This window comes from Ovis aries, chromosome 26, assembly GCF_016772045.2.
Source record: "Ovis aries strain OAR_USU_Benz2616 breed Rambouillet chromosome 26, ARS-UI_Ramb_v3.0, whole genome shotgun sequence".
NCBI classification, from domain to species: domain Eukaryota; kingdom Metazoa; phylum Chordata; class Mammalia; order Artiodactyla; family Bovidae; genus Ovis; species Ovis aries.
The window spans coordinates 27,535,418-27,563,415 of record NC_056079.1 but is presented as its reverse complement, the minus strand read 5'-3'; the positions used below and the strand labels follow the sequence as shown (position 1 = coordinate 27,563,415).

Below are 27,998 nucleotides of genomic sequence, written 5' to 3'. Positions count from 1 at the left end.
GAGCAGAGAAATGACGTCTACAGAATAGGAAACTAGAGATATAATCATGAAACATCTCACCCATTTAGAACCTGAACACCTGTATCTCTTCAAAATAAAAGACTCTGGGGACTTCCCATGTGGTCCAGTGGTTAAGAATCTACCTTGCGATGCAGGGGACATGAGTTTGATCCCTGGTCGGGGAAATAAGACCCCACATGCTGCAGAGCAACTAAGCCTTCACACTCCAACTACTGAGCACAGTGCCACAACTAGGGAATCTGTGCACCACAGTGAAGATCCTGTGTGCTTCAACTAAGACCCAACACAGCTAAAATACATAGAAAAAATCAGCATTAAAAATTCCAGCGTCACTGTTAGTAGTTTATAAAATTGTCTATCCTGTTTAAATTTGAGACGTTATGCCATTATGTCCCTAATGACTGTCAGTGATTTTCAACTATAGCCAAGATGACTGGGAAAGATATAAAATGTTAAGTGGGAATAATACATTGTAGTTAAGCAGGAACTATTCCAGGATTGTGATAATGAATTATTATTTTAGAAAGAATGGACTTTTGGTTTAAGGAATCAAATTGGGACAGTAACAATATTAGGAGGCTCTCTAAACTATCTCAGAGACTTGATTCTGTACCTTGATTATGCTGTCTGGATGACAATTTTGTTTCTTCCCAGGAGAACTCTGAGACCATTTACATTATTTACAAAATTATGCTGGGTTTCTGCAATGCAGATTAGCAGGAAGGAGATAGGAGACTTTAAAATAAAAAATAGAGAAGTTGAGGAAAACAGATTTTAGAAACATTTAGAAGTGTGTCGTACATTGTAAATATTTCTAAAATGTGTTGCAATTATTTCTTTGAAAGGAGGAAATGAGAATTAGAGAAGTAGATTGAGATGAAATACTTGAGTAAGATGTCAAATGAAAGACACATTTTAAAAATGCAGGCAGCATAAGAATATAGGAAAGATAGAAGATAAAGATGAACATTGAAGAAAAAGGGCGAATAATGAACTACATAGAAAAAGCACATGGGTTTGGGAATCAGACATAGTTCAGGGACTGAATTACCTCAGTATCTTTTTTATGGTCGTTTATATATTTGTAATTTTAAAAACAGAAATATGATGATGGCACATATGCAATGATTTACTAACTGTGAGTTGTATTACCAAGGAATTTATTTCTACCCATTCCTTCTGAATAACTCTGTTGGCTTGCATGAAGGCAAAGGAATCCAAGGCTTGCACATGAAAGCTGAATTGAGAAGGGAGGAAGACACTGAGGCAGAACCCAAGCCTGAAGAAGACACAAGTCAAAATCTTGCAGACAGAATCTCAAAATCAAAACCTCTTCACCTGCGCTGTAAAATCATGACATCGCAGATTACTTAAAGATAGGGCCAGACCTTCAGTAAGAGAGTGGTGCTGAACATCTCATTTACAACATAGCAACATGAATTTATAGACATTCAAACTGCAAAGAAACCAAGATCCTAAAACAGTACCAGTAAGTAAGGGATGCTAAACAGAAAGTAATAATAGGACCAGCACCCATTATTCCTAGTTTCAAATGTATGTGTCATTTTTGTTTCTTTAATGACGAGAACTGTCTTTATTGTTTTGTTTTATTTTATTGCCTATAAAAATATTTATAAAGGCCATGACAAGTTCACTCCCACCTTGAATCCAGATGATACAACTCTCCCAGCATATGTTTTATCTGTACTTAACTGGGCATAGCTCACATGTACATCAATATACACACTGTCCATATGTTCACTGATGAACGACTCCTCTCATATGTAATAAGCAATAAGGAAAGCACTTCTTCTGGATTTGGTTCAAAGATTAACTTTCCGGGTATGGCAAGCTCAATGGACATTACTATCAATCACCTACACTATTGTCCTTTCCTGATACCTTATAATCATAATTCATATTAACATAATCACCTTCTCATTGATTACTGAAACATCCAAAATCATCAATAATTCAGTTATGTATGTGGTACTTTATCTTAAAAAAAGGTCTCTTTCAAAACAAGGGTTGATATCCAGGGATTTCTGATTAATTCTTAAATTAACTGGAAAATAATTAGCAATGATATTATATTTAAAAACAGTTTGGTTGAGATTTGTTCATATTAAAAAGTTTAATTATAGAATGGGGCATACTTATTTAGAAATTCCCATTTAATTTTTTTTATGAGCTCATGAAGTCCAAGTAGTGGGTAGTACAAAAGAAAATTTAAAGCAAGAATTACTCTTCTTGGATTTTTTGTGTGTAAGAGTTTTGTTAGAAAGTATAGAATCATTAGATGAAAAATTACCTTCTCCTTTGGGGTAAGAATCATTTCTATTCTATTCATTGTTTATTCCCAGCATCTAGCACAATACAAGGAACTAATAGGTACATATAATTAATAACTATTTGCTGAACAAATGAAAGCAAAAACTTCCTGTAATAAATCAGTAATTTGACACCAGCTTATCTTTCTGATGCAGTAAAAGCCTTAAGAAAATGAACCTGAGAACTATCATAGCTAAGTAAGAAAAGAAAGGACACGTGTTTCACCTCCAATAGTCACCATTTTCATATAATTTCTCTGACAGATGTTAAATATGATGAGTCTTCCATGAAATGTTTTCTTTTTTAGAGGGGAAAACAGAAAGCAAAACATATAAAAACCTTATAGTTTTCTACTGAAACAATCTTGACCTAGATACACTCACTGTTTATAATATTGCTAAAGTAAGCCTTGAAAGATACACTCATGGACCCACATATGCACACACACACACACACAGGAACACACAAACACTTAAAACACATCTTGGTCTTTGTACATAATTTTATCACTTCCAAAGGGTACTGTGGAAGTCTTGGCTCTTTTTTCTTTGTCAAAGCCTTTCATCTCTGCTTCTGTGTCAAGCGGCTCTTAGATGGATTACTCACATGCATATTTATCATCTTTTGGGTTTTTTAAACAACTCCCTGTACTAACAAGACATCACCTGCACGTGAGAATTTGCTTGAAACTATATAATCACAGCAGTCTCTCAGATACAGGTATCACTTTCAGGCAACTCTTCTGACTTATCCAGACAGACAAACGCCTATATCAAATAGGTCCCTCCATAAGCACGATCCCCAAAGTTGGGTAGGCATCTGAATCAAATCACCTGAAGGGCTTGTTAACACGCAGACATCCAGGCCTCATGCCAGACTTTCTGATTCAGGAGGTCTGGGTTGAAGCCGGGTGATTTGCTAATGCTGCTGGTCCAGAGACCATGCTGCGTTTGACACATCCTGAGGAATAAGGACAAAACAGATGACACAGAACTGATGACAACCCATAAAAAAGAACGGATATTAAACATATTCAGGATTCCTCACAGAATAATGGCCGCTAATCTGAATTTCCTACAGCTACAGAACAGAGGATGCGGATGATGCCTAAAAGATCTGAAGGCTTTTAAACTGATCAAAACTTGTACAGAAAGAGCTAAACCAAAATTCTATTTGACATAGACCTCCTTACCAGGAGAATGCTTGCATGGTGCAGCGTGAGAGGGGCTTTTCAGCTGACCTTTATGTGGGTCTTAGCTTGAGGACTTTACTGGAATAGGAAGAACAAGTTACAGACAGCCATAGAGTGGACAGCATGAATGATGGTCAAGGTCAACTTCTAGGAAAAAGCCATGGTGTCCACAAAGGAACCATTACTCAGATGGTTTCATTGTTTCAACATGTACGGGGCACCTTCTCCACACGGGTACCAGGCTAGGATATCAAATGATGTCCTTATCAGCAGAGAGATGAGGGAATAGATTTTTTTTTTTTAACTTATAATAAGCAAGTTGATGGTACAAGTGATGGTACCACGGAAGCATAGGGGAAGATGTAGTCAACTGTGTGAAAGAGTTAGAAAGGCTCTGTAGAGGAGGGATTTAAGGTGAATTTGAAGGAAAAGGAAGAACTAGATAGGTGGAGAATGGAAGAAAGACCGGCCAGGCAGAGACAACCATGTGATCACAGGCACAAAGCTCTGAGACCACCCTGCAGTGAGAGGTTCCTGTGGCTGAGGCATGAAGGGGTGCAGCTAGAGATAAAGGGCAGTGGAAAAGAAGCCCGAAATGCCTGCAGCCTTGCAGGCAAGTGCCAACCTTAGGAACAGAAATCTCAATCTGTAGGTAAAGAGAATTTAGAAGACTTTTAAAGCAAAGGATTGTCATGTCCCAATTCAACTCTTAGACAGTAAGTCTTTCAGCAGCACAGAGAATGAACTGCAAGTGGGGGTGAGGCAGAAGAAAGGCAGGGGGAAACGAGCCTGCTAAGCCCAGCCAGGGCTTAGGGAAAGGTAGGGAGGGTGGAGAGAGGAGGTCTCCTTTGAAAGACATTTCGGATGCATCATAGGCAGGACGTGGTCAACAGGCAAGTGTGGGGAATGCCACGGAAAGAAGAATTGGTACTCATGCCTAAAATTTTAACAACACTGATTAATGAATCATTAATTAATGGTCTGTTTAACTTGCTGACCCATGGTTGTGTTTCATATTTAAGGAGCTCTAGTTATATTTAAAGCAGGGATTCCCTGGTGGCTCAGAAGGTAAAGACTCTGTCTGCAATGCAGGAGACCTGGATTTGATCCCTGGGTCGGGAAGATTCCTTGCAGGAGGACATGGTGACCCACTCCAGTATTCTTGTCTGGAGAATCCCTGTGGACAGAGGAGCCTGGAGGGCTACAGTCTATGGGGTCGCAAAGAATTGGACACGACAGAGCAACTCACATTCACTCAATTATATATAAGTCGCAGCTGTAAATACCTATAGCTGTGCAAGACACGCTCTCTGCCACCAAGATGATGATAGTCCAACTTCACTTTAACTTGGAACCATGCTCTTGCCCTCTGAGAAACTTACTCTCAGAAAAAATTCTCTGCAAGAGTGCAGGCTGCCTCAACCGGGAGTTCTCCAGAGAGGATCACAGGGTTGAACAAAGTATTGCTCCCTTAATTTTGTATTTAATATAAGGAGAAATTGGGGTGGGAGTCAAGGAAGGGGAAGACATAGATGACACCCCCCCTCCCACCTCATGCCAAAATTACCTGCCAAAGAAAGATATAACTTATCCTTCAGGAATAAGGTTGCTTCTTAACCATCCCCTGGTGGCTCAGATGGTAAAATATCTGCCTACAATGCAGGAGACCCAGGTTTGATCTTTGGGCTGGGAAGATATTCTGGAGAAGGAAATGACAACCACTCCAGTATTCTTGCCTGGAGAATTCCCTGGACAGACAAGCCTGGAGGACTACAGTCCATGAGGTTGCAAACTGAACAATTATCACACATACACAAATACACACACACACACAGCTCTCTCCTATACCGGTATGAAGTCCATACCTAGATTGAGCTTCAACAACTTTGCCAGGCATTCAAGGTTAAAAAAAGGTATGTAACCCTAGAAAACTCTACAGCAATGGGACCAGGATAAAATAAGCAGAAGCTGTAAAGAAAAACCTGTCTTAAATGGTACTACCCTTCATGGGTAGTAACCCAGTGGTTACCCTTCATCTTTTCTGACCCTGACTTAGGAATTTGCAAACCAACATTTCCACCATCAAAAGCATCTCCTAGGAGATGTCCCACGGTGTTATAACTTCTCTCCTTTACTACACGGATGTATTTCTACAGCATATTTCTATCATCCATCATTTGGTAATACTTGAGATTTTAAAAATAAGCATAATGATTTAAAACGACTTCATTCTGGATTTAACTTGGGAACCTGCAGCTACGCCCACGCAGAGTCCAAATTCCGCAGGAAAAAGCATAAAATACTCAGAGAGGTTGACTGAGTGAGCGTCCTCTTGAAGACAAAAGCGCTAACCGCTCACTTGGAGTAACATCTACTATTGAAACAAGCACTCAAGATTTATGGTGTATTTTCAACATGCAGGAGCAACTGTCAAGAGAAAACAGGCTCTATTACAAATCAGTGATTCCCAGGCAATGAGTGACCCACTCCCTCCTCTTCATATCCTAAAACACATTATTTTTTGCTTTAATACTACTTAGGCAGTAAGAATAACGGAAACACCTGGAGTTCATTTTAACACGGCTTCGCTAGCCCAGGGTAGAGTCCAAATCGCGTCAGGCTAAATCTCACCCTTGACCCGCCAAATACGATTACCAGAGTCCAGCCACTTCCCCACGTCCTGCAGCTGCTCCCTGCCCCCCCCCCCCAAATAAACATCACATCTACTTTTCTGTCCAGAACTCCAACAACAGCGAGAGCATACATTGCCAATTCAAGTGCAAAAACCATCTCTGCAACGGACACTGAAAAGCACAGAGGCCTGTGTTTACCTCTGCACACTATCAGTCCACGCCATGCACACACCTGCAGAGTGTTACAGGACACGCTCATTCGTGACGCCCTGAAGCAGGCCCTGATGGAGTGCAACACCAGCAACCTCAGAGCCCTACAGCAACAGGACACGGCAGCTGCACATACATAGACTACCATGTGCAAAATGGCTAGTGAGTGGGAGGCTGCTCTCAAGCCTCGGGAGCGCAGCTCGCTGCTCTGTGATCACCTAGAGGGGTGGGATGAGGAAGGTCCGAGAAGGAGGGGATATATGTGTGGTATAGATGCTTCACTGCATCGTACAGCAGAAACCAAGGCAACATTGTAAAGCAATGGTATTCCAATTTAAAAAAAAAAAGAGTGAGGGACCCATGAAGTTAAGGCCCAGGCAAGGCAGGAAGTGAAGTGTCAGGCAGGCCCACTTCTGCAGACAGACATCCAGGGGCACCAGGGAATCAGCTGTGAGACCTTGGTCAAGTCATCATTTTCCTCTTGAAGGTGACTGAATTCTACCAGCAGACAAAAAAACAGGTTTTTAACCTGATTCCTTGGCACGCTGGTAACGTCTTACCCCTTCTCTTGTAAACTGGGTAGTGACCACAGCAATTATATTCAGTGAGATTTACACCTTGTCCTATTACATGCTTTGTCGCACTTTTTCCTTATTTCACTGAAGTTTTCAGGATTAACCTTTTGGTTTATTAAGGCCATCCCTACCTCCACCTGAGGCATTTCCTAGAGATCTCCTTAACTTGAAATTGGCCAGATATAAGATCGCTTAGATCCCAAAGGTCAATGAAATGCAACAATGCATCCTCAAAATGTTACCTTCTGAAAATCCCTAACTTGAGGGCTCTTCAGGATATCAAATCTCTTGTGAGGCGTTCATATCGCCCTAAAGTTTTTAGTTTCTTACTGATTAATGATTTCTAGTAATAGAGGGTAAGTTTTCCATGATAACCCTCTGCTGCAAACAACTAAAAATGTTGTTACATATAATAAGCCTCACTTGAAAAAGGTCTGACACAATTGGGAACATTTAGGACAAAGTCTGAGGAAAATCTTGAAATATAAAGGAAAGAACCTAGGCAGTAAACACACACAGTTCCTTTAAGAGCATTTACCCACTTGGAGATATAGGGTCCAGAAGTCAAGACCCAGGGGTGGCCTGAGGTGGGAAATATGGGATCCTCTCCATATTAACCCAGGCGCGAAAGAGCTATTCCCATACAGAAGCCCCCCTGAAGCTATAGTCACAGGTAACCAAAACAAAACTCATGTCTCCTCCAACCCCAGAGAACTAAGAGACACTGTCTTAACCCTATGAGAAGCAGGAAGGGAAAGCTGAGGCTAAAGTCAAGTTTCTGTAAACCCAGATAAAGCAGAGTGAGAAGCCTTGGAACCTGAGCCCATGAACTTGGTAGGGTCCTAGGTATCCAGCAAGAACCAACCCAGACCTAGGCAGGCATGCATGTGCTTTTGTTCTTTTTATTTTTTTGTCTTTACTGAATTTGTGACAGCATGGCTTCTACTTTATGTTTTGGTTCTGGGGCCTTCAGGCATGAGGGATCTTAGCTCCCAGACTAGGGATCAAACCTGCACCCCCTGCATTGGAAGGTGAATTCTTAATTACTGAACCACCAGGGAAGGCCCCTTTTAAAAAAAATTAATCAATTAATTATTTAATTCATTTTCATTCCATGTCTTGAGAAATGCCACAGATCATTTTTCCTGACCAAGAACTGGCACAGAGTCAGAGACAACTAAACGACACACACAAAATAAACCCAACAACAAGCTGTGAGTGAGAACAAGCATATATACTAACAGCATCACACAGAAATGGGGAAACAAGTGCACATCCTCTGCTAAAGTAAATAACAAACTTGAGAATATCTCCAGGACCAGGAGAATATAAACTGATACATGGAAGGTTTGAAAGGGGGTCAGCCAAATGAAACTGCTGGAAAAAAAAAAAAAGGGCTGGAATGAAAAATCTTAGTAGCAGACTGTACACAGCAGAAGAAACAAAAAGCAAAGCAGAATACAGATCAGAAGAAATACAGCAATGGACTGAGACAAACGACTGGTATAAAGAGAACTGATTAGAGTGAGAGGGTCTGATACACTTTTAATTAAAGTTCCAGAAAGAGAGAAGAGAATGGGATAAAGGAAATCTTTGAAGAGACGTGGGTGTGAATTTCCCAGAATAAAGCAAAGGTACAGGTTGAAGAAGCCCAATGAATCCTGAGCAGGATAAATACACACCTAAGTACATCACAGTGAAACCAGAAAAAGAAAAAAAAAAAGACAAAATCTTAAAAGCATTCAGAGAAGAAAGGCAGATTACTTTCAAAGGAGTGGCAGCGGGAGTGACAACTAACTTCTCAACAGTTTTTGATTGATTAAAGTACAGGGACAACTCACTGCATCTTAGTTTTAGACCGAACTGTATATTTTATCTAATACCATAATTGCATGCTGACTAAGCCCTTTCTCTTAGCTCTTTCTCAGAGAGGATGTAAATTTCTGAAAAAAATTCTGAAACATTTGGCAGCTTTTAGCTTTATTACCCAATAATGTGGTAAAGCCACTGGACTAGAAATAATAGTGCTTGGCTTATAAGTTTTGTGTGTTAAAAATCTTCCCACCAATCAATTAAAATTCCTTCCTGGAGCTGTGCCACAGAGAAAGAGAATAAGTGGAATTGATCCTCTCCTGGTAATAAATGGACCTCTGGATGATACTCTTAAATATATCTCTAGGCCACAGTGAGGCACCCAGGGTTTACCCAATATTTTTCCACTTAGATTAAGTTTTTGAGAAATAAATTTTCTTTCATATACTTCTCCTCAGACCCTTGATTTGAACTTTATATCTTATCAACAAATCTTTGAAATGCATAGTATGTAGAAAACATTTTTTGTTTCCATGAGAGGGACCCACTGTTACTGATGTCAAAAAAGGCAATCAAAATGACTTGTTCACATGTTCACAGCAACAATCACAACAGCTTAACCCACTTCACTTAAAAAGAAGTCTGCTGCTTTTCCATAAAATATTTGCTTTATCAACAGGAGAATAGACAAATCTGTGAATCTTCATAATGGAAAGTTTACAAGTATCCATGACAATTCATACTTACTACAGAGAAAATATATAGTATCTTAACTTAATATTATGTTCCTCCTGTTAATAAGATGATTGACACTGTTAAAGCTACGTGTTGTGCATTTTAGGGCAGGAGATCATTTCTGGAAAAACAACAGAGCCTATAACAAAAAATAAGAGGAAAACGTCTTACACAGAAAGTTGAGGATGGAGAAGAACCAATATTAAATCTAAAGAAAAATCAACACAGAAAAAAATTAAACGACATTATCATGTTTAAAGCAAATATGTTAAAAGTTTCTCAACTCTATCTAGTCTGTTTCTTTGCTGCTTCACATTTGTTGGTCTTGGTGGAGGTAAAACCTCATAACTCTTAACTATATCATATCCTTTTCAGGAACAACTACCTTAAGGTTATCAGAGTTCATAATTCACAGCCAGCACCCAGCTCCTCCTGGGTATTTCACATGAAAGGCTTCTGTATTAGTCATTTATGAACATATTTATTATCTATATTTTCTCTAAATCATTCACATAGCTACAAAAAATCTTCCAGGTGTTTCCCAAGATAGATTAACCACATTACTAGCTCACCCGTCAAAAATTACAGAAGATAATTTCCTACATATAATAGATTTATTTGCCTAGACCTTCAGTTCAGTTCAGTTCAGTTGCTCAGTCGTGTCCGACTCTTTGCGACCCCATGAATCGCAGCATGCCAGGCCTCCCTGTCCATCACCATCTCCCAGAGTTCACTCAGACTCACGTCCATCGAGTCCGTGATGCCATCCAGCCACCTCACCCTCTGTCGTCCCCTTCTTCTCCTGCCCCCAATCCCTCCCAGCATCAAAGTCTTTCCAATGAGTCAACTCTTCGCATGAGGTGGCCAAAGTACTGGAGTTTCAGCTTTAGCATCATTCCTTTCAAAGAAATCCCAGGGTTGATCTCCTTCAGAATGGACTGGTTGGATCTCCTTGCAGTCCAAGGGACTTTCAAGAGTCTTCTCCAACACCACAGTTCAAAAGCATCAATTCTTCGGTGCTCAGCCTTCTTCACAGTCCAACTCTCACATCCATACATGACCACTGGAAAAACCATAGCCTTGACTAGACGGACGTAACTATTATTTATCGAATACCTTAAGATTTCTGTAAAGGTATTCACTATAAAATGTAGTGGGGAAGCATTACACAGGATTCAGCAGGAGAGTCTAATGGGGACCACCGATGGATACAATGCAGATTTTGAATCCTCTGATAGCTTTCTTTTACATCTAAAATGTTTACACTTTCAGTCTAGTGTCATACCACCCTGAATGTTCCTGATCACGTCTAAAATGTTTACATTTCATCTAAACAAATCGTAATTTTGAGATAAGACAATAAAGCCCAGGTATTTTAAGTGATCATAAGAACACTGTATGTTTTCTCTGTCTGTCTGTCTGTCTGTCTCTGTTCTGCCCACTTGAGCAGCACCCTTCCCACCCCATCACACTGGGATTCCTTCACCACATCTACTGCTTTCCTCTTTCACTCAAAAGATGACTTATTATTGTACAGTTTTACAGGTTCACACACACACACACATGCGGAAGCCAGGCTTTCACTCTCCAGCGCTCCCAGCCAGTATTGCTTCCTTGGGGTTGACCTGGGAGAGTCTTTCGATCTGTGACTGGCTGGGAATCAGCACTGTCGGCCCTCCCAGCTCCTTGGACGGGCTCCAAATGAACTCTTCAGTCTCTTCTAGCCACTAATTAAGGCCCTCATTAAAAGGGCCAGTTGAATATGAATCAGCCAAACTTTGTAAGTTTCTTCCACTCTCAAAGGATCTGCGCTGTCCTGCAGGCAAAGCTCCTCCCTGTCCAACCTGTAGAGAGAGGGTTATTCTTCTGTGAAGCCCCAGCTTAATGATGGTTCTCGGTAACCATGAGGACACCGCAGGAGGCGCGGACGAAAACCACCCTGTGCTGAGGCTTGGGACCCTCCTTTCTTTTAGGATTTTAGCAAAATCCTCCATGTAAAGGTCTGGACAAAGGAATAATCCTCTAAGGGAGGAAAAGACAACAACTGCATCTGTCTTTCCTCCTGTTTCCCTCCTTCTCCCCCACAAAAAGCTAAATAAATAAACATAAATAAATCTCCTAAAGCAAATTGAACTACCACTCTGGAAATTTAATAATGGACTAGGAGGCCTTTGACCCCCTGGGTCTCTGGGTCAAAGATAATTCAGGTTGTTAGCGATAAAATGTCACTGTGATCAGTGACTGGTCAGTGGCTCACAGATGCAAGGGAGTCACTTGGTGGCCTCTGAGCAGCTGTCAAGCCACAAGCGTTCATGGCTCCTTTTTGCCTGGACATCTTTTCTACAGAATACTCAGCCCACAGAGGTCTTTCTTGTTGCTAGAGTCTGTTGCATCAAGGTATCAGTGCTAACAAAGTTTTGGAGCACTGAGACAGCTCACACCCATACCACCTGTGAATTCACACCCACCCTCCCACCTCCCCCGCCCCACCACACACACACTACTCCCATCTTTCATGTTATGACATTAGGACGATTTACTTTACTAGTCATCTTGTCAGTTAATATTTATTGAACCCACTTGGGCACCAGATATTATAACAAGGGACAACTAGATACAAAAATTTAGCAGATTTAAATTTACTGCACCCCTCAAAATACATAAAATCATATCAATGACGTACCCCAAACAGCTGATGATAGAAATATCTCTCTCTTACTCGGAAGCATAATAACACCTACAGTACTATAAACATTGAATTCATATACAGTGTCCATCTTAGATTTGAAAATGTAGCATTATAGTAATTCAAATGTCTACCATGAAATCTGGACACCTGGGTTCTAGTACTGGGACAGACATTCTTGCTGGGTTTTGTGGTTTCCTCACTTTAAAAGAAGTGATTCAAGGACATGGCCTCTAAGATAACCTTTTCAGTTCTGATTCTCCCCCAGAGCTGCTGTGGTTGTATTTAAGAGCTTACTCTTTAGGCAGTATTAATATTGTTTAAGATTATTTTCACTACTTACCAGGAATGACTGTTATTTACCTAACAAACTCCTAACATGACAAACACGATGTTCCAGGCAATGGTCTAAGTATTTATAAATATTAATTCCTTGACCGGCATCAGCTGTTTCTTAGCTGCCTTTACGTACTTAAGAGAAAATGTAACAAAAACAATTTAGGGTTGAATAAATTTTGAATTCCTATTTATTAGTCCGAATAATTCAGTACTGATTATTACTCACTGAGAACTTGAAGATAAAACGTGCAAATTTAAAGTAGGAAAACCACACATGGTCCATTTAGGAACAAATCCATGAATTGCTGCCGCTGCTGAGTCGCTTCAGTCGTGTCCGACTCTGTGCGACCCCATCCATTGCCTTCGCATGAATTGCTAGTACTGCTGAATTTCCACTCAGACTTTCTTATTAACTGATAGAAACATAATACTTAAACTGCTCCTCATAAACTCCCACAACACATTGTTTTAAGCAAATTAGAGATATTTCCTTCTTCATTCAATCACTGAATAAATTCTTAAGACCAACAACTACGTCCCCATCACTGTGCTGGCCCCTGGCGATATGAAAACGCACACGGCAGACATGACCTTGAGAGGTTCACAGTCAGGAGACATGAACTGCTAAAATGTGCACATATGATCACTCAATTAAAAATTCCTCTGGGTGAGGACACTGGTTTGTTCTCTAAGAATTAAAAGTACATAAGTGACCAAATCAAATGCTCAAAGTAAAACAGACTGTTTTGACCTCTATCCTGCAAACCAAAAATGAAAACCAAAGAAGGATAAATTTAAAATAAATAAAATAATCAAAGTCAATAAAATAGATAAAAAATAGCCCAAGTATGCTTTTTGCTTTGTAGAAACTAAGGTGATAAAAAAGAGAAAGTTACCTATTTTTGTACATATGCTTGTAAATGTCCTTACAATGTAATGACTCCATTCTTATACCAAATCCTGAATATTCATGGGTTGAGTAATCACAAAAGTAATCCTATAAAATGTAAACCTATCTGACTGGTTAAAAGGTAGTTGTAGTCCATTATAAATACAATTATTTGTTAATGTTTTTTGGAAGTAATTGAAAATAAAGTTTGTTTCCACAGAAAGCATATACCCACATATTAAGTCATTGTGCGAATTTAGATCTTTGAATATGTATATCAATATGTAATAAAACTTCCCATTTCTTATTTCCTTGAGTGACCAGAAATATAGTGACTTTGTCCATGAAACCATGTTTTTACTTAAATAAGAGGCTTTTAGTTATGAATGGACCATGAAAAATGACAATTGAAAGGATATCTATTATTTCCTTAATTTGTCAAGGGAGCTTTAAACAAAGAACCACTGTATTCATAACAAAAAATTAGATTCTTATTAAGTTCTGAGTAGGGAATCTATTCTTATATTTTACAAGGAGTTGACATATTGACTCTAGCAAAACACCGAATCTTCCAGAGGGTGACTTCTCTTTGAGTGAATGTGAGAATTGTAAGACCACTGAGGGATGGATACATTGTTCTCCTGATACACTTATAACTTATCTTGCTCAAGAGCAACAACATTATTCAAAAGCCATGCCATCTAGCTGCCTTCCAGTTTCACAGCAACAAATCCCAAATGGGCATTTGTGTTAAGGTCAGCATCAACTTTACAAAGTCACATGTCTAAAATGACAAAAAAGACCATTCAGCCTCTGGCTGCCTCTCTCAGGAAATCCTATGATTTCTGAAGGTATAGGTGCCCTGAAGTTTTCCCAAACATGCCTGTCCAGATGTAAATCCCTGTAAGACAGTTGCTACTACCCTTCCGGCTCCAGGGAGTTTTAGTCCCAGATTGATGGGCTCAGGGCAAGGTGGCTGCATCCTGCCCTTTCATCATGATTTCAAGAGGTGAGATGAAGTAAGCCTACCTTCAGTGGAGGGTGCAAGGTAAAACTGAAACCTGTCTTTATCTTAGAGTGTGGCTATGGTCACCAAATTCAGATACTGGGCTGTCACTGAGCTTTTTATGTTTTGTGAAAATTTTCTCTATTGCGAGTAGCATCTTGTAAGTGGTGACATTTTTTGCCCTGCAACAGTCTAACTCAGATGCTCTTTTGGTGAAGGGCGTCTCTTGTACATTTGATCTGAGAGGGGAGAGAGTCTGTGGCTCTCAGAGACTATACTCTCTACAAGGTCCCTTAGTTTCTGCTAATTCCCAGTGGAAGATAATGGCCTTGTCTTACCTACCTTCCTGTTACATGTATAACTCTTTCCCCAAATGGATAATGCATGAGCTGTTCTCTCTCCCGTGCCCCAGTGGAGCCCAGTCTCTTTATTTTTGGGCAACACTGTGTAGCATGCAGGGTCTCAGTTCCGCACCCAGGTATCAAACCTGTGCCCCTGTAGTAGTGAAAGCGTGGGGTCTTAACCACTGGACTGCCAGCGAAGTCCCAAGCTAGTCCTTTTCGATAGGGCATGAATAATGAACACAATATTTAAAACTCTGATGCTGCTTTCCAAATACCAAAATATATAAAATAATTCTTTCTATCCATATTTCTCCTTCCTGTCAGGTTAAGGGCAATGGAGAATACACCATACAATCAACATGTGAAAACAAAACCCAAAAACAACCATTAGGACCCAAATCTCTCATTCTTATTCAATTTAATATATGGAAAACTATGTATTTCATTTTCTATTCAACTCAGCATTCAAATAATTGGTTTTCTCTTGACAAACCCACCAGCTCATTTCCATAATTCCTGTACATGTATAACTCTTTCCCAAAATGGATAATGCATGAATGGTTCTCTCTTCTGCTCCCCAGGGAAAATTTCAAGCGTACAGCAAGGTGACCTCACTAAAGAAATTATAACCAGCGTCTATTTTCTGTATTCGAACTAATCCTTCTGGGGGCAAAGTACCAGTCTTCAATATGTTTCTCAGATAGATAACAATAATTTTCAATATTACTGCTATTATAACTGTTTATAAAAATCTGCCATTTCACAAGCTTCAAGGCAGGCTCCCCTTCTTTATTTATTGAAAAACCATTTAAAGTGGAAAATGTAGAAAATTCCATAATGTCAAACAATGAAACATCATGTGCTTAATACAGATATTGCCACTCTGTTGGCAGAGAAAAGAGAACATACCAAAATATAAAAGCAGGCTTTATATACATATACACATATATACATATACATATATATACATACACATAAAAAATGATGTTAACTTAATATACAAATGGAAAATTTTTCAGACAATAAATTACACACACATAGCACAACACAATATGCTCCAATTAAACCAATTTATCATTACAATTATCTATCCTTGTAACGCAGGAAACAAAATAGACAACAAATATATACAGACAAATGATTCTCACCCCTTTATTCTATAAATATTTGTATGCAAAGTACTCTGCTAGGCACTATGTGTAAAACAAAATTATCCTTGACCATCAAGGTATGGGAGATTAGCAAAGCAAAAGTTATAACTAAAGAACTAACTGGCATATATTTTCAAAGAAGTATATTATTAAAAACACAAGTGCGCATAAACTGTTATTGCACCCATCTGTTAAAACATCACTCCTAGTATTCCTCTGTTCTCCAAAAATATGAGTTTATCTATAGACTGAAATTCAAGGGAAGTTCAAGGTCAAGAATATCTGGCTGCTTCTTTTAGGAATGTGTTATATATATGGCATCCAACCCTCAGCAAGAGTTCAAAGCCATAGAAGGTATGCCTAATAAATATTTGACATGTAGTATCAACAACACAGTGGTTATTTACAAAGAACCTCTGGGTATAGGACCCTGTGAGAAAATGTACAGTATTTATAGTTATTTTCGGAGGACTTAAAGTTCAGACAATATTGATACAGATGCATGAAGTAAGAAGATACATTGGGAAAGGTTTTGTTAATAATTAAACAAACAAACCAAAAAAAAAAAGGGATCATTTAGTTCCTACTCTGTTCCCAGCACAATACTCAGCATTATTCCTAGAATGGTTAACCATGTGAATTATCTCATATTTCCCACAGCACACACACATAGCAACTGAGGCTTACGTGCTTGTCATTGTCAGAGTTCACACCACGCAGTCCGAGGACAGAACCAGAGCCTTGCCTTTTAACCACTCCTCCGGAGGAACTAAAACCAGCGCTTCTCAACCCTGGAGGCACACAGCCATCATTAAGACAGGGCCACGATGCAAGAGTCCCAGAAACCTCTACTCTGGGATGCCCAAGGTCAAATTTTCATGCTGGTATATTCTGAATCACACTCTATTCAAACACGATAATTCAATTCTCACTTGGACTGTTGGTTAGAGAAGAACAGAGCCAATTCTTCCCCCCTAGGGGTCACATTCATTCAGAAATGGGGTTTTTATTTTTAAGGTGAACAGACCAGAAAATGTGGGGAAAAGGCAAAATATTGCTCAGTTCTAAAGTGCTGCCAAATGTCAAGATATTGCCTGTCAGAAGACATCAAAGGTGTCAGGAGCGGGACCACACCCAGGAGGGCTTAAGTCCAGGTATGGGCTTCCCTGCTGGCTCAGTCAGAAAAGAATCCGCCTGCAGTGTGGGAGACCTGGGTTAGATCCCTGGGTTGGGACGACCCCCTGGAGAAGGGAATGGCAACCCACTCCCGTATTCTTTCCTGGAGAATCCCCAAGGTCAGAGGAGCCTGGTGGGCTGTAGTTCATGAGGTTGCAGAGTCAGACATGCCTGAGCAACTAAGCATAGCACAACACACACAGGCTGTTTTTGCAGGAGTGACGGTTCATCCCATCCCCTGTGGAATAAATAGATGTGGATTCAAAATGTCATTCTTCACTGTGTACTTCCTTCACTCCAATGGGTTTGGAGAGAAGAAAAGAGAACCATCAAAATGAGGCATTAAAGCATTCATTTGGGTTATGCTGAACTGCATGAGTGCAAGTTTTAGACTCAGCTCAGCCCCAACCGAGGTTACAAATGGATAGAATGTTGGCCTCCGTCCAAAGAAGTCTTCCTACCTTATACTCACATATTACATGAATACAGAACACAAATACAAAACAACCCTTTCAGTTAAATGTTTGTAACCATCAATACAGTGTAAACTCGTAACTAGAAAGTCAACTTTCCAAGTTTGGAGGAGAAGAAAGGCAAAGGGAATTCCACACACACAAAAAATGTTTTCCATATGCCAGTTCATGTTAAACATCCCAAATGACCTTTTTGGTCAACCCAACACAAATGTTCACATTGCAGACATGAAACCACAGTGTGCTGTGTCCCAGGAGAAATCTGCAGCCTACTTCACGTCAACCACTACTAGAGCAAGTCACCAATCCTCTTCTGCCCCCCAACCCCTCACTTGTCTCTCAATACAACAGAAAGTCCTCTGCATGCCATGAGGAAAGGGGAGAAGAAACACATCCAGGGAAAACCAGAAACTTTTGTAACTCCTGATAAACTTAAGGACAGAAAGGGCATTCAATTCACAAAATCCACATTTGTAAACTAAATTGCAATGAATGCATTTATCTCTAGAAAAGAAAACTCTCTTATCATGGGCATTAGTTTATTTTTAAATACCTATTGATTATCTCCTTCACTTTTTTTCTTCTTTGATTTTTGGATGTATTTCTTACCAGTTCATGTGTAAATATGATTTCCTATTACTATACACCAGTGGAAAATTTCAAATAGATGATGTACTAAACAGTTTATTTGTTGGTATGGAGATGGTTGGGTGGCATCACCGACTCAATGGACATGAGTCTGAGTGAGCTCCGCGAGTTGGTGATGGACCGGGAAGCCTGGTGTGCTGCAGTCCATGATGTCGCAAAGTCAGAGCGACATTCACTGGGTGAATGAACTGAGCTGGAAACAGTTAATTAAGATAAAAAATTATCTTTAGGGCTTCAGTAGAGAATTTTTTATGCATAGTTAATATCCAAACAGTGCCTTACCTAGGACTGAAATACATTTTTGAAAAAGTTACAAAATGTACAGGAATTTTCACTTCAAATTCTGGAGTCGTTAAATATAAAATGGTCAGTATTCAGAACATTTTGGTAAATGCATAAGACTTATTTGTTCTGAAAAAAAAATTTCCAAGTTAGAATTCAGACATTTCCTTTTAACAACTGGTTTTATATTTACTGTCGAATAGTTAAAGAGACTGACATATCCTTTAAAAATGGAGTTTGTCTTTACAATTGTGAGCTTATATGTAACAAACAGATGAGTTCTTTACAAAGTAATAGAGGCCATTCAAAATGAACACATTTTCACTTGACAGTAAAATTCTATTAAAACTACTAGAAAAACTGAATTGCTATAGTACAGGGAAACTGAGTCAAGTTTTAAAAAATATTATTCTATAAAATAAGGCCAAGATTGCTCACTAGTCACCAATATTTCTCACTCACATCTCGGTAGAAATATGGTGGGTAAGATAAAGTATAACAACAGTTTGCTAAAAGGTTCAAAAAAATCTAAGTGATATGATATGGTAGAAATGTATTACTTTTCTCTCCAAGGGAAAGCGCTCTTTGCCCTGGCACCCTACGTTTATGGTGAATTCATTTTATATGGATATCACATGACCTGGTCTATTTATTGAAGAAAATGCCACTGGTTTAATAACTTCCTAGCCCAGATTTCTTCTATACCGTATATTACTTTAACCTCACTTAATTTACAACACTTCTACGAATTTTTTTCAAAGTTGTCATTCTTCGATTTTTAAAAACACTATGTAAGGCATAAAGTCAAGCTACTAAAGAGAGTCCAAATACAAAACTATAAGACATTGACAATATCCAGTCATGCATCATTTACAGAATTGACAAGGTCCGATGGTTCAGCCTAATAAAGCATTTCCCTGACTTTCTCACATCACTGAAACTAAAACTCAACAGCTGCCCAGAGGACCCAGCTGCCTGTGACTGAAGCTATAAAAGAGAAGGTCCGGAATACCAATGCAGAGCAAAGGCTACTTTCCATCAGTGATACCTTACCTGGACCAAAACAATGTGAACAACATTGTCCTTTAAAAAGAAAAGGGAGTAATAGACTTGGGAGTAGCTCATGGTAAAGGTGATCAGCGCAGGGTGGAATAAACCATGAGCAAATAACAGTGACTCTGTGACAGTGTTATAACATTAGCCCATATCCAGGAGAATTCGTCATTCCAACCCATTTTCAAAAACGTGTAGTTCAATCAAAGTAAGGTTCATAAACATTTAGCTAGGGGTTGCGGATACGGTGTGAAGATGTGACAATGGACATATCCCTAAAGAGCCTTCATTTAATTTTGATGTGTTCATGTATAAGTTTCCAATGCTATAGTGAAACCTTTCAATATGACTAAATATCTTTGTAGATACTGCCCGAACTTATGCCAAAGAAACTGCTCTAAAAGGCAACCGAAAGATGCTTATAAGATGCTAGCTCTTTGGGGAAAAGTTTCTGGCTGACATATAGACACTGCTACATATAAAACAGATAAGGAATAAGGACTTACTGTATTGCACAAGAAACTCTACTCAATACTCTGTAACGATCTATAAGGCAAAAGAATCTAAAAAAAGAGTTGATACATACATACATATATATATGTGTGTAACTGAATCACTTTGCTGTACACCTGAAACTAACACAACATTGTAAATCAACTATATCCCCATAAAATTAAAAGAAAATAAAAGTATATTTCAGAGACGTGCCCTTGCAAATTGACACCTGCATAGTCATCATCAGAATAATGTCTTGGAATGTTCTGATTCAGAGTTCTTAGCAAATTTGGTCTATTTTGGTCTAACTGGGAAACAAACTCCAGTTGAGGTAGTAACTCTGAGGAAATCCAGATCCTGTTCTTCCCCAAAGATTGCCCAGAATACCGAAGTCACTTAAGGAAAGAAAAAAGGAGTCATTCTTTGGGGAATAGCAGTGTAATGCTCTTGGAGCACCCTCTGGAGGCCAGAAAAAGGTGACACTGGTGAAACAGAAAGACAAGAATTCTGACCATATCTGACCTTCCAGAGGCAGAGCTCCACAGACCTACTGGAGCTGGACTCAAAAATGCACTTACCCAGTCTTAATAAGGTGACCTAAGAAACAAGCATACTTAATTTATAGTTTACAAATGCAAAATAAATCCAAGGTATATGTAACACATTCTCAAATAATTGTTCATTCAGTTAAAAAAAAAAAAAAAAGGGAAGGCACTGATGTGTATTTTCAGCCTGCCTCCTAAATTCCTTAAGGAATGAAGTGCAGAGACATCTTTTCATATTTAGAAGAGAGGGCTGTGAAAATGTGATATTTCATTTACAAAATGTAAGAAGTAAGGTTGCTACTGTTGCTGTTCAGTTGTGTCTAACTCTGCAAGCCCATGGACTGCAGCACCCCACACTTTCCTGTCCTTCACCATCTTCCAGAGCTTGCTCTAACTCATGTCCATTGAATGCCATCCAACCATCTCATCCTCTGTCATCCCCTTCTCCTCCTGCCTTCAATCTTTCCCAGCATCAGGGTCTTTTCTAATGAGTCATCTCTTCACATCAGGTGGCCAAAGTACTGGAGCTTCAGCTTCAGCTTCAGAATTGATTTTCTTTAGGACTCACTTACGGAGAAGGCAATGGCACCCCACTCCAGTACTCTTGCCTGGAAAATCCTATGGATGGAGGAGCCTGGTTGGCTGCAGTCGATGGGGTCACTGAGGGTCGGACATGACTGAGCGGCTTCACTTTCACTTTTCACTTTCATGCATTGGAGAAGGAAATGGCAACCCACTCCAGTATTCTTGCCTGGGGAACCCCAGGGACAGGGGAGCCTGGTGGGCTGCCACCTATGGGGTTGCACAGAGTCGGACACGACTGAAGTGACTTAGTAGTAGGACTCACTTAAGTCAATCCTAAAGGAAGTAAGGTAACAAGGTTATATAGGGTATTACTAATTGTCAGCTTCTCAAAGTAGCCAGCTTTATGTTTATCAAAACTGAGAATAAATGGAAGGATGAAACTTTTTACTTTTTTAGTTCTAACACCTCACTTTTTCTAAAGCAACAAACACTGACATCTATTGGCATTCTGGTAGCTTGCTTTTAAAAAATCTCTTAAAACCCACATAGGACACGTGTGTAAACGTGTAAGATTAGGATGAACCCACCAAAGCACATATTCCTTTGAGGAAATTCATTTTATGTACCTGATAGTATACTTGCTACTTTCCTCTCATGAAGAGAAAGAGATTTTAAGCTAATACTGTATGATAACAGTTTCTATATTTTCTGTTTGTCAAGAGGAGAATTCAAGGGTTAACCAAAATACTAGAAGTCCTCTTTTCTGTTTCTTTAAAAAAATTTAAACCATTCATCCACAATATTGATGTTTGGTCTATTTTCTTCTGTCATATAAAAACAGGATAACTCTTGATACTGTTACTGTCCAATTTCACTTATGACTGAGAATGCTAATAAAACATTGATGCGCTAAGAGTCACACTCCTAGAACTTTAAGCATTACCTATAGCACCCTAGTACCCATGCCTGGAGAATCCCATGGACAGAGAAGCCTGGTGGGCTACAGTCCATCGGGTCGCAGAGACCCGACTGAGCACAGACATGCAGCCTATAGCCATTCGAGAGAGGGGTAGGGGGATAAAATAATGAAATATGTAAATTTTTTATATTCATTATTTTCTTTATATTTAGAAATACCTGCACTGGATTCTATGAACCTTGCTGGCAACATACCGTTACACTTGATTAAAAGAAAACCAAGAGCATGTTGATACACAGTTTCCTTTTCAATTCCTACTAGTCCCCAAAGAGAAGACACATGCATCCTATATAAGCATCAACTCTTCAGTGTGATCAGAAAAGGACTCATGTTTCAAAACCTTCTCCAGCTTGAAACCTCAACCTTTTTCAGCCAGAGATAAAATGATGTTGCACCTCACTCTACTTTCAATATTTAGACTTCATTCAGGACTGTTTTCATAATACATATATGCAGTGATGGTATTTGACATACTTATCCACTTTTCTCTCTATTTACAGGTAGTAGATATTAATATTTATACTCACTCTCATCTAAGGCCAGCTGTGGATTATTTTTTACCATAAAAGGTGAATTTGGAAAATTTTAATCAAATATCTTGGCAAAGGCATAGATGCTTTGGATATTGATGGGGCACTTACTACTGCTGTTATCTCGTTTAAGCCTCAGAACAACTTTACGATAACACGATTATGATCCCAATTTTACAAATAAGGAAACGGGCATGGAGAGATTAAGTAAGTTGACCATGACTACACAAGTAAAGAGCAGCAGAACTAGGATTTAAACCCAGGCAATCCGGCTGCAGTGCTAAGGACTAGGTATCCTGTAATAGTGAGGCAATTTCGTACTAAAGGACAGGCGATAAAACACACAAAGCATCGGTTACATTGCCTGGAACACAGTAGGATAGTGAATGGACAGCAGTTCCCTTATTAATAAGTATAAAAGTGTCCAGCCTAGTGCCTGGCATGTAATAACGTGTTCACTGCTTTCACACTGGTTGGATATTTTCTAATTACATACATATTTCGTGTTTCTTTTCTCCCCATATTTCCATCAGTATCCTTTTCTCATTTTGCAGATAATAGAACAGTATCTCAAGTTTCTCCCACTCTTTCTGCTTTAAAACCGTTCTCCAAAATAAACTCAACCTCATTCTAAAGTGAACATTTCATGCTTTTCGTAATTACATAATCTAAGTGGTTACAAGCCAGCAGGCTGAAAACAGATCGTGGGCATTCTTTCTGTTCTGTAAACACACGCTGCCCTAGTCATGACGGTGCACTTTATACCCAAGAATGTTGACAAGCACTTCAGCCTGGGGAGACACTGAGTTAACAAAACAGGTGGGTGATGTCACTGGGGGAGCACCTGGCCGGCTTCTACTCCTTTGGGATATTAAGTGTCTTGATGCATCCACCACTTGTACTTACAAATGAGCCCTGATGCCAGAGATGAAGGGAGACCTAGTAGCTCTAGAACTAAGCTAGGCTTGATGATGAGTTGGTTCCAGGTCATTTAAGAGGAAAAAAGAATCTTTCGCAGTGTTTTAAAGAAACAAAAACATCAGCAAGCAGAGGTTCATAAAAGAAACTTAGAGCCAGACACCAAATTTGGGGAGGAGGGTGAAGCTCTGGGTTTGCAATTCAGGCTTCGAGGGACAAAGTCTGCTGAGCTGAATCAAGATGAAGAACCTGGACATGGGAAGTCCATGCAAGAGGCACAGGAAGTTACAGGGCTCTTGGTACATATCTGAGTTACAAAGCCCAGGATAATGCTGAGGTTGTGGTTTGTTGTTTTTTTTTTTTTTTTTGAGCAAAGAGGAAGAATCAATGACCCCAAGGGGTTGGGACCTCTTAGAGCCATTACTGCAGCAGAGATAATGCTGCTGAACATCTGCAGCCCCAATAGTATGCAATTCAATATTCAGTTAATTGTAGAAAAATGTGATGCTATGAAACATAGCTACGTATGTATCACGTATCAGTCACACATGTCGCATGAAAGTTAAAGAAACCTTTTCCCCACTGAAACGATCCCTCCAACAGATGTGTTTATGCCTCTGCACATAATACAGCTCACAGCAGGGCTGAGCGGCTGAGCTCTCTCAGTCTTCTCTCTCCCTTGACTGTCATGAAGTAATGTTATAACATCCAAAGGGAGGCCTGGCCGTTGCATGGGCGTCACAGAGGACAGAAAGTTTCAGCGGCTGTTTTAAGAACGAGGTGAAACTTGGGATTGAAGGATGGGGGAGCTATTTAAGAGATAGGTGTCCTCATAAGTCCTAATTCGAGCTGGTATGCCAAGTGGCAATGCTATAATCATGGCCTCTAGAGGTCATTTCCTTTGAGTATGCCTGAGGACTAAAGAGTGCAAAAAACCTTGACAAAGAGGTGTGTTTTTTCTCTCTCAAACCATTGTGGCTCTCAGTTATTTATGCTCCTAAGATAAGGGAAAGTACGCTGACAGCATTACAAGGGAAGGACAAGAAGGAACAGTGATTTCCAAGCAGTACTATTTAATGCCATGTGCTGTTACCTAAAGCAGGTTTTCAGTTGATGGCTCTTTTTGAGTCCAATGAAGAATAAATATTCTTATCTAGTTTTTAGGGTTTAACAAGCACAAGGGGCCTTGGAGGAGGGGTAAAAAGTTACTCCCCAAAGAAGACAACCCACCCGATGGAAAAGAGACAAACACACCAAAAGCTAACCTAGAGCCAAGTTCACCCCAGATTCTCTGGGAAGACAGTAAAGAAAACATCACTTAACTCTCGCTTCCCCTCATTTTCCCCAACACCCCCCACCCGCCGACTGCCCCAGAGCGGGCAACCGTAAGTTCCTTCTCTAAGTCTGTGAGTCTCTCTCTGTTTTGTAAGTAAGTTCATTTGTTTGGGATGGACAAGTACAGACTGCTATGTTTAAAATGGATAACCAACAAGGACCCGTGCTACTGTATAGCACAGGGAACTCTGCTCAGTTACTTGGCAGACCGGATGGGAGGGGAGTTCAGGGGAGAATGGATACATGTGTATGTATGGCTGAGTCCCTTAGCTGTTCACCTGGAACCATGACAACATTGCTAATCGTCTATACCCCGATACAAAATAAAAAGTTTTAAAAAATAAAGAGAATATCACTTAAAGATGCCGATCTCTCTGGTTTAAAGGGGATTACAGCGATGGGACTGCACAGCACAATGAGAGTCACCAAGGAATCTCTGGGACCCCGTGTCAGGGGACAACATTAGATGGTCCCCACACAGCTGCCGACCTAGAAGAGGAGATCTGCAGGGCCCAGAAATGCCTGCTGGCTCTTAAAGTATCTCCTACCTCCACGGGTGCTTATCTGAAATGCCTATGTTAAGTAAGGCACTGCTGCCCTGAAGCCTTGACAAACTGCAGACTGAAAGAGATGCTACTTCAAACCACTATCCCCTCCTTAATTCATCAGACCACCTCCAGAGGACTCTAGAAACTTTTGAAGGCGGAGTCTTCCCAAGCAGGACAGGACAACACTTTGAGAGCCCCGCAAGAAACTCTTAACAACTTTACCCTTGTGGTCAGGTCTAAGAGCTCTTTCACTCACTAGGCTGACCTATGAACAGGCAGTAGAGAATGTCACTTAGGAAGATTGCTAATCCAGCTCCCGCACTTCAGCTCTGCTTGAATAAAACGCGATGGGCTATCTCCAAAATTGAGGGAGGGGAGGAAAAGTTCAATTACACCCTCCTAAGGACTAATGCAAGGTAAGGAAAGTGAAGCTGATCAGCAGTATCTTATCATAGAAACAGGCGCAGGAACCGTCGGTCAGTGGCCAAACAATTACTCTCTGTTCAATTTGTTTTGCTCAAAACCTGCTTAAGGTCTCTGCCAATAAGCCCGGCTCTGAAATGCTCTCAGTGATGCCAACAAGAGGACTAGGCAAATCTTGTTTTCTTCCTGCAAGGAACAGGCAAATACCTCTGTTATCTTTCTCAGTCATGGTACTACCAAGTGCTGTTGAATCAATTCCTCACAAGCGCTTTATAAACTGTGCTGGGGGATGTTCTAAGTGACTTACTGGTATCTGGATCAATTAAGAATTGGGAATCGCAGAGGCAGAAAAAAGCCCTTATATTTTTCTCCCTCCCCGCCCCCCGCCTTTAGCATCTTCACTGAGTCACTCATAAGCAAGTATCTATACGGAGTGCCTCCTAGGTCCAAGGTGGGGTCTACAGTATCAGACCTTCTCAGTGAAACAGAGGGTGAAACTGTCACTCACGTCCGTGTTCTGATGACCCAACAGTAGACTTTTCTCTAGAAAGTCTCAATTGCATTTCCTTTTCTATTACAACCAGCAAGCAACTGGGTTCAAAAGTTCAGGTGAACTTTTGCCTTATGGGCATCTCTTGGGAACATAAATTAACCGTATTGATCAAAGAGGTCACGAGAAATAGAACTGCAAAGCCGAAAGTTTGAGAACGTTTTGGGAGTGGACCTGAGTCCTGGCGCTGGGCTGGGTTTGATCTGCTTCGCTGATCTCTAGGAATCTCTCCCCGCTGATCTGAACACCAGTACCGCCGGGCTGACGCCGGGTGAACGTCGGTGCACACTCGGACCCTGCACTCCCTCCCCGGAGCCCAAAACACCGCTGCGCGAGCGCTCGCGTGGCCTCTCTCCAGAGCACCCCTTCTTACGAGCCAGGCGCTCGGAAGGGGGGACACCCGTTCCCGCTTTTCTCGCTAGAGGGCAGGCGGGCCCCGTGCAAAGAGCGGCTGGAGCGGGACCAGCGCGCACCCGGCCTCCGCTCCGGCACGCCAGGTCCGGCTCCCGCTGAGGCTCGGCTCTGAGGCGCTGGGCAAAGGCCGTGCCAGGGAGCGCGGCGCGTCCGGATCCTCCCGGGGCGCGGGCCCAGCTGCCGCCCTTACCCCGCGCGCGGGGCGCGGACGCCCGGGTGGGGCTCGGCGCCCAGGTAAGGGGCGGCTCCAGGGAGGGGCGAGCATCGCCCGGCCCTGCGGACGCCCGGGAGCAGAGCCAGGCGCCGGGTGCGCAGGGCGCGCGGGCAGGCGAGGGAGAGGCGACGGCATCCGAGGAGGAGGAGGAAAAAAAGGAGGAGCAGGCTCGCGGAGCCCCGGGCGCGCGGCGCACTCACCTGGGCTCTGGCCGCCCGCCGCGGGCGCGGGCTTCTTCCCGGAGCCTCGGTCCTTCTTGCCGCCCTTCCCCTTGCCTCTGCCTTCTTTGCGCTCCGACATCTCGCCCGCGAAGTGCACGCTCGGCGCGGACGGCTCCCGGCGAAGGCGACGCGCGACAAGTTTGGGTCCGAGGGCTGGGATCGGCTTCGGGAAAAGTTTGTCCCCGGCGTGGAGGCGGGCCAGCGACCGGGCCGAGGCGCGCGCGGCGCTGGGGGGGAGCGTCTCCTGTCGCCGCCGGGGAGCGCGGGGACGCAACGTGCGGTCCGGGCCACCTGGGACTGGCGGGCGCTCCGTCCCGCGGTCGCGCGCGCTCGCGGGGTGGCTCCTGCTGGCGCGCCGCTGGGGAGTCCTCGGTTCCCGCCGCGGTCCGCTCCTGTCGCTGCCTCGGTCCGGCGCGCTCGCAGTCCGAGGAGGGAGAGGCGATTACCGTCCGGCCCGCGCTCGCATCGCCCGGGCAGCCGCCGCCGCTCCGCTCCTGCCCTGCGCGCGAGCCCAGAGTTCCGACAAGTTGGGGGGGGAAACTCCTCGCCGGCTCTTTTTCAATTGCCCCACCGCCACCCACCCGCAGGTTGGACGCTGGCGCCTCCTTCTCGCCCTCCCCTGGCCTCGCCCCCTCCCTCGTCCCCACCACACCCCCACCCTGAGGCGCGGACACGCCACCGGGAGGAGCCTGGGCTCGGCGCTCCCGGGCGCAGCCCCTTTCCCTCCCCGAGCCCGGCCGGGCGG

General features: G+C 41.8%; 1 protein-coding gene across 10 annotated transcripts in view; it reads right to left on the bottom strand.

Annotated features, from left to right (window-relative positions):
• NRG1 (neuregulin 1) overlaps window positions 1-27,782 on the bottom strand; it is a 242,658-nt gene extending 214,876 nt beyond the window's left edge. For all 10 annotated transcript variants that reach the window (XM_027962709.3, XM_027962708.3, XM_027962710.3 and 7 more), the window contains exon 1: window positions 27,233-27,782. In XM_027962709.3, coding sequence (XP_027818510.1) covers window positions 27,233-27,332 — 100 coding nt within the window. In that variant the 5' untranslated portion in view covers window positions 27,333-27,782. The remainder of the gene's footprint in view (window positions 1-27,232) is intronic.
• Between the last annotated feature and the right edge of the window lie 216 nt (window positions 27,783-27,998).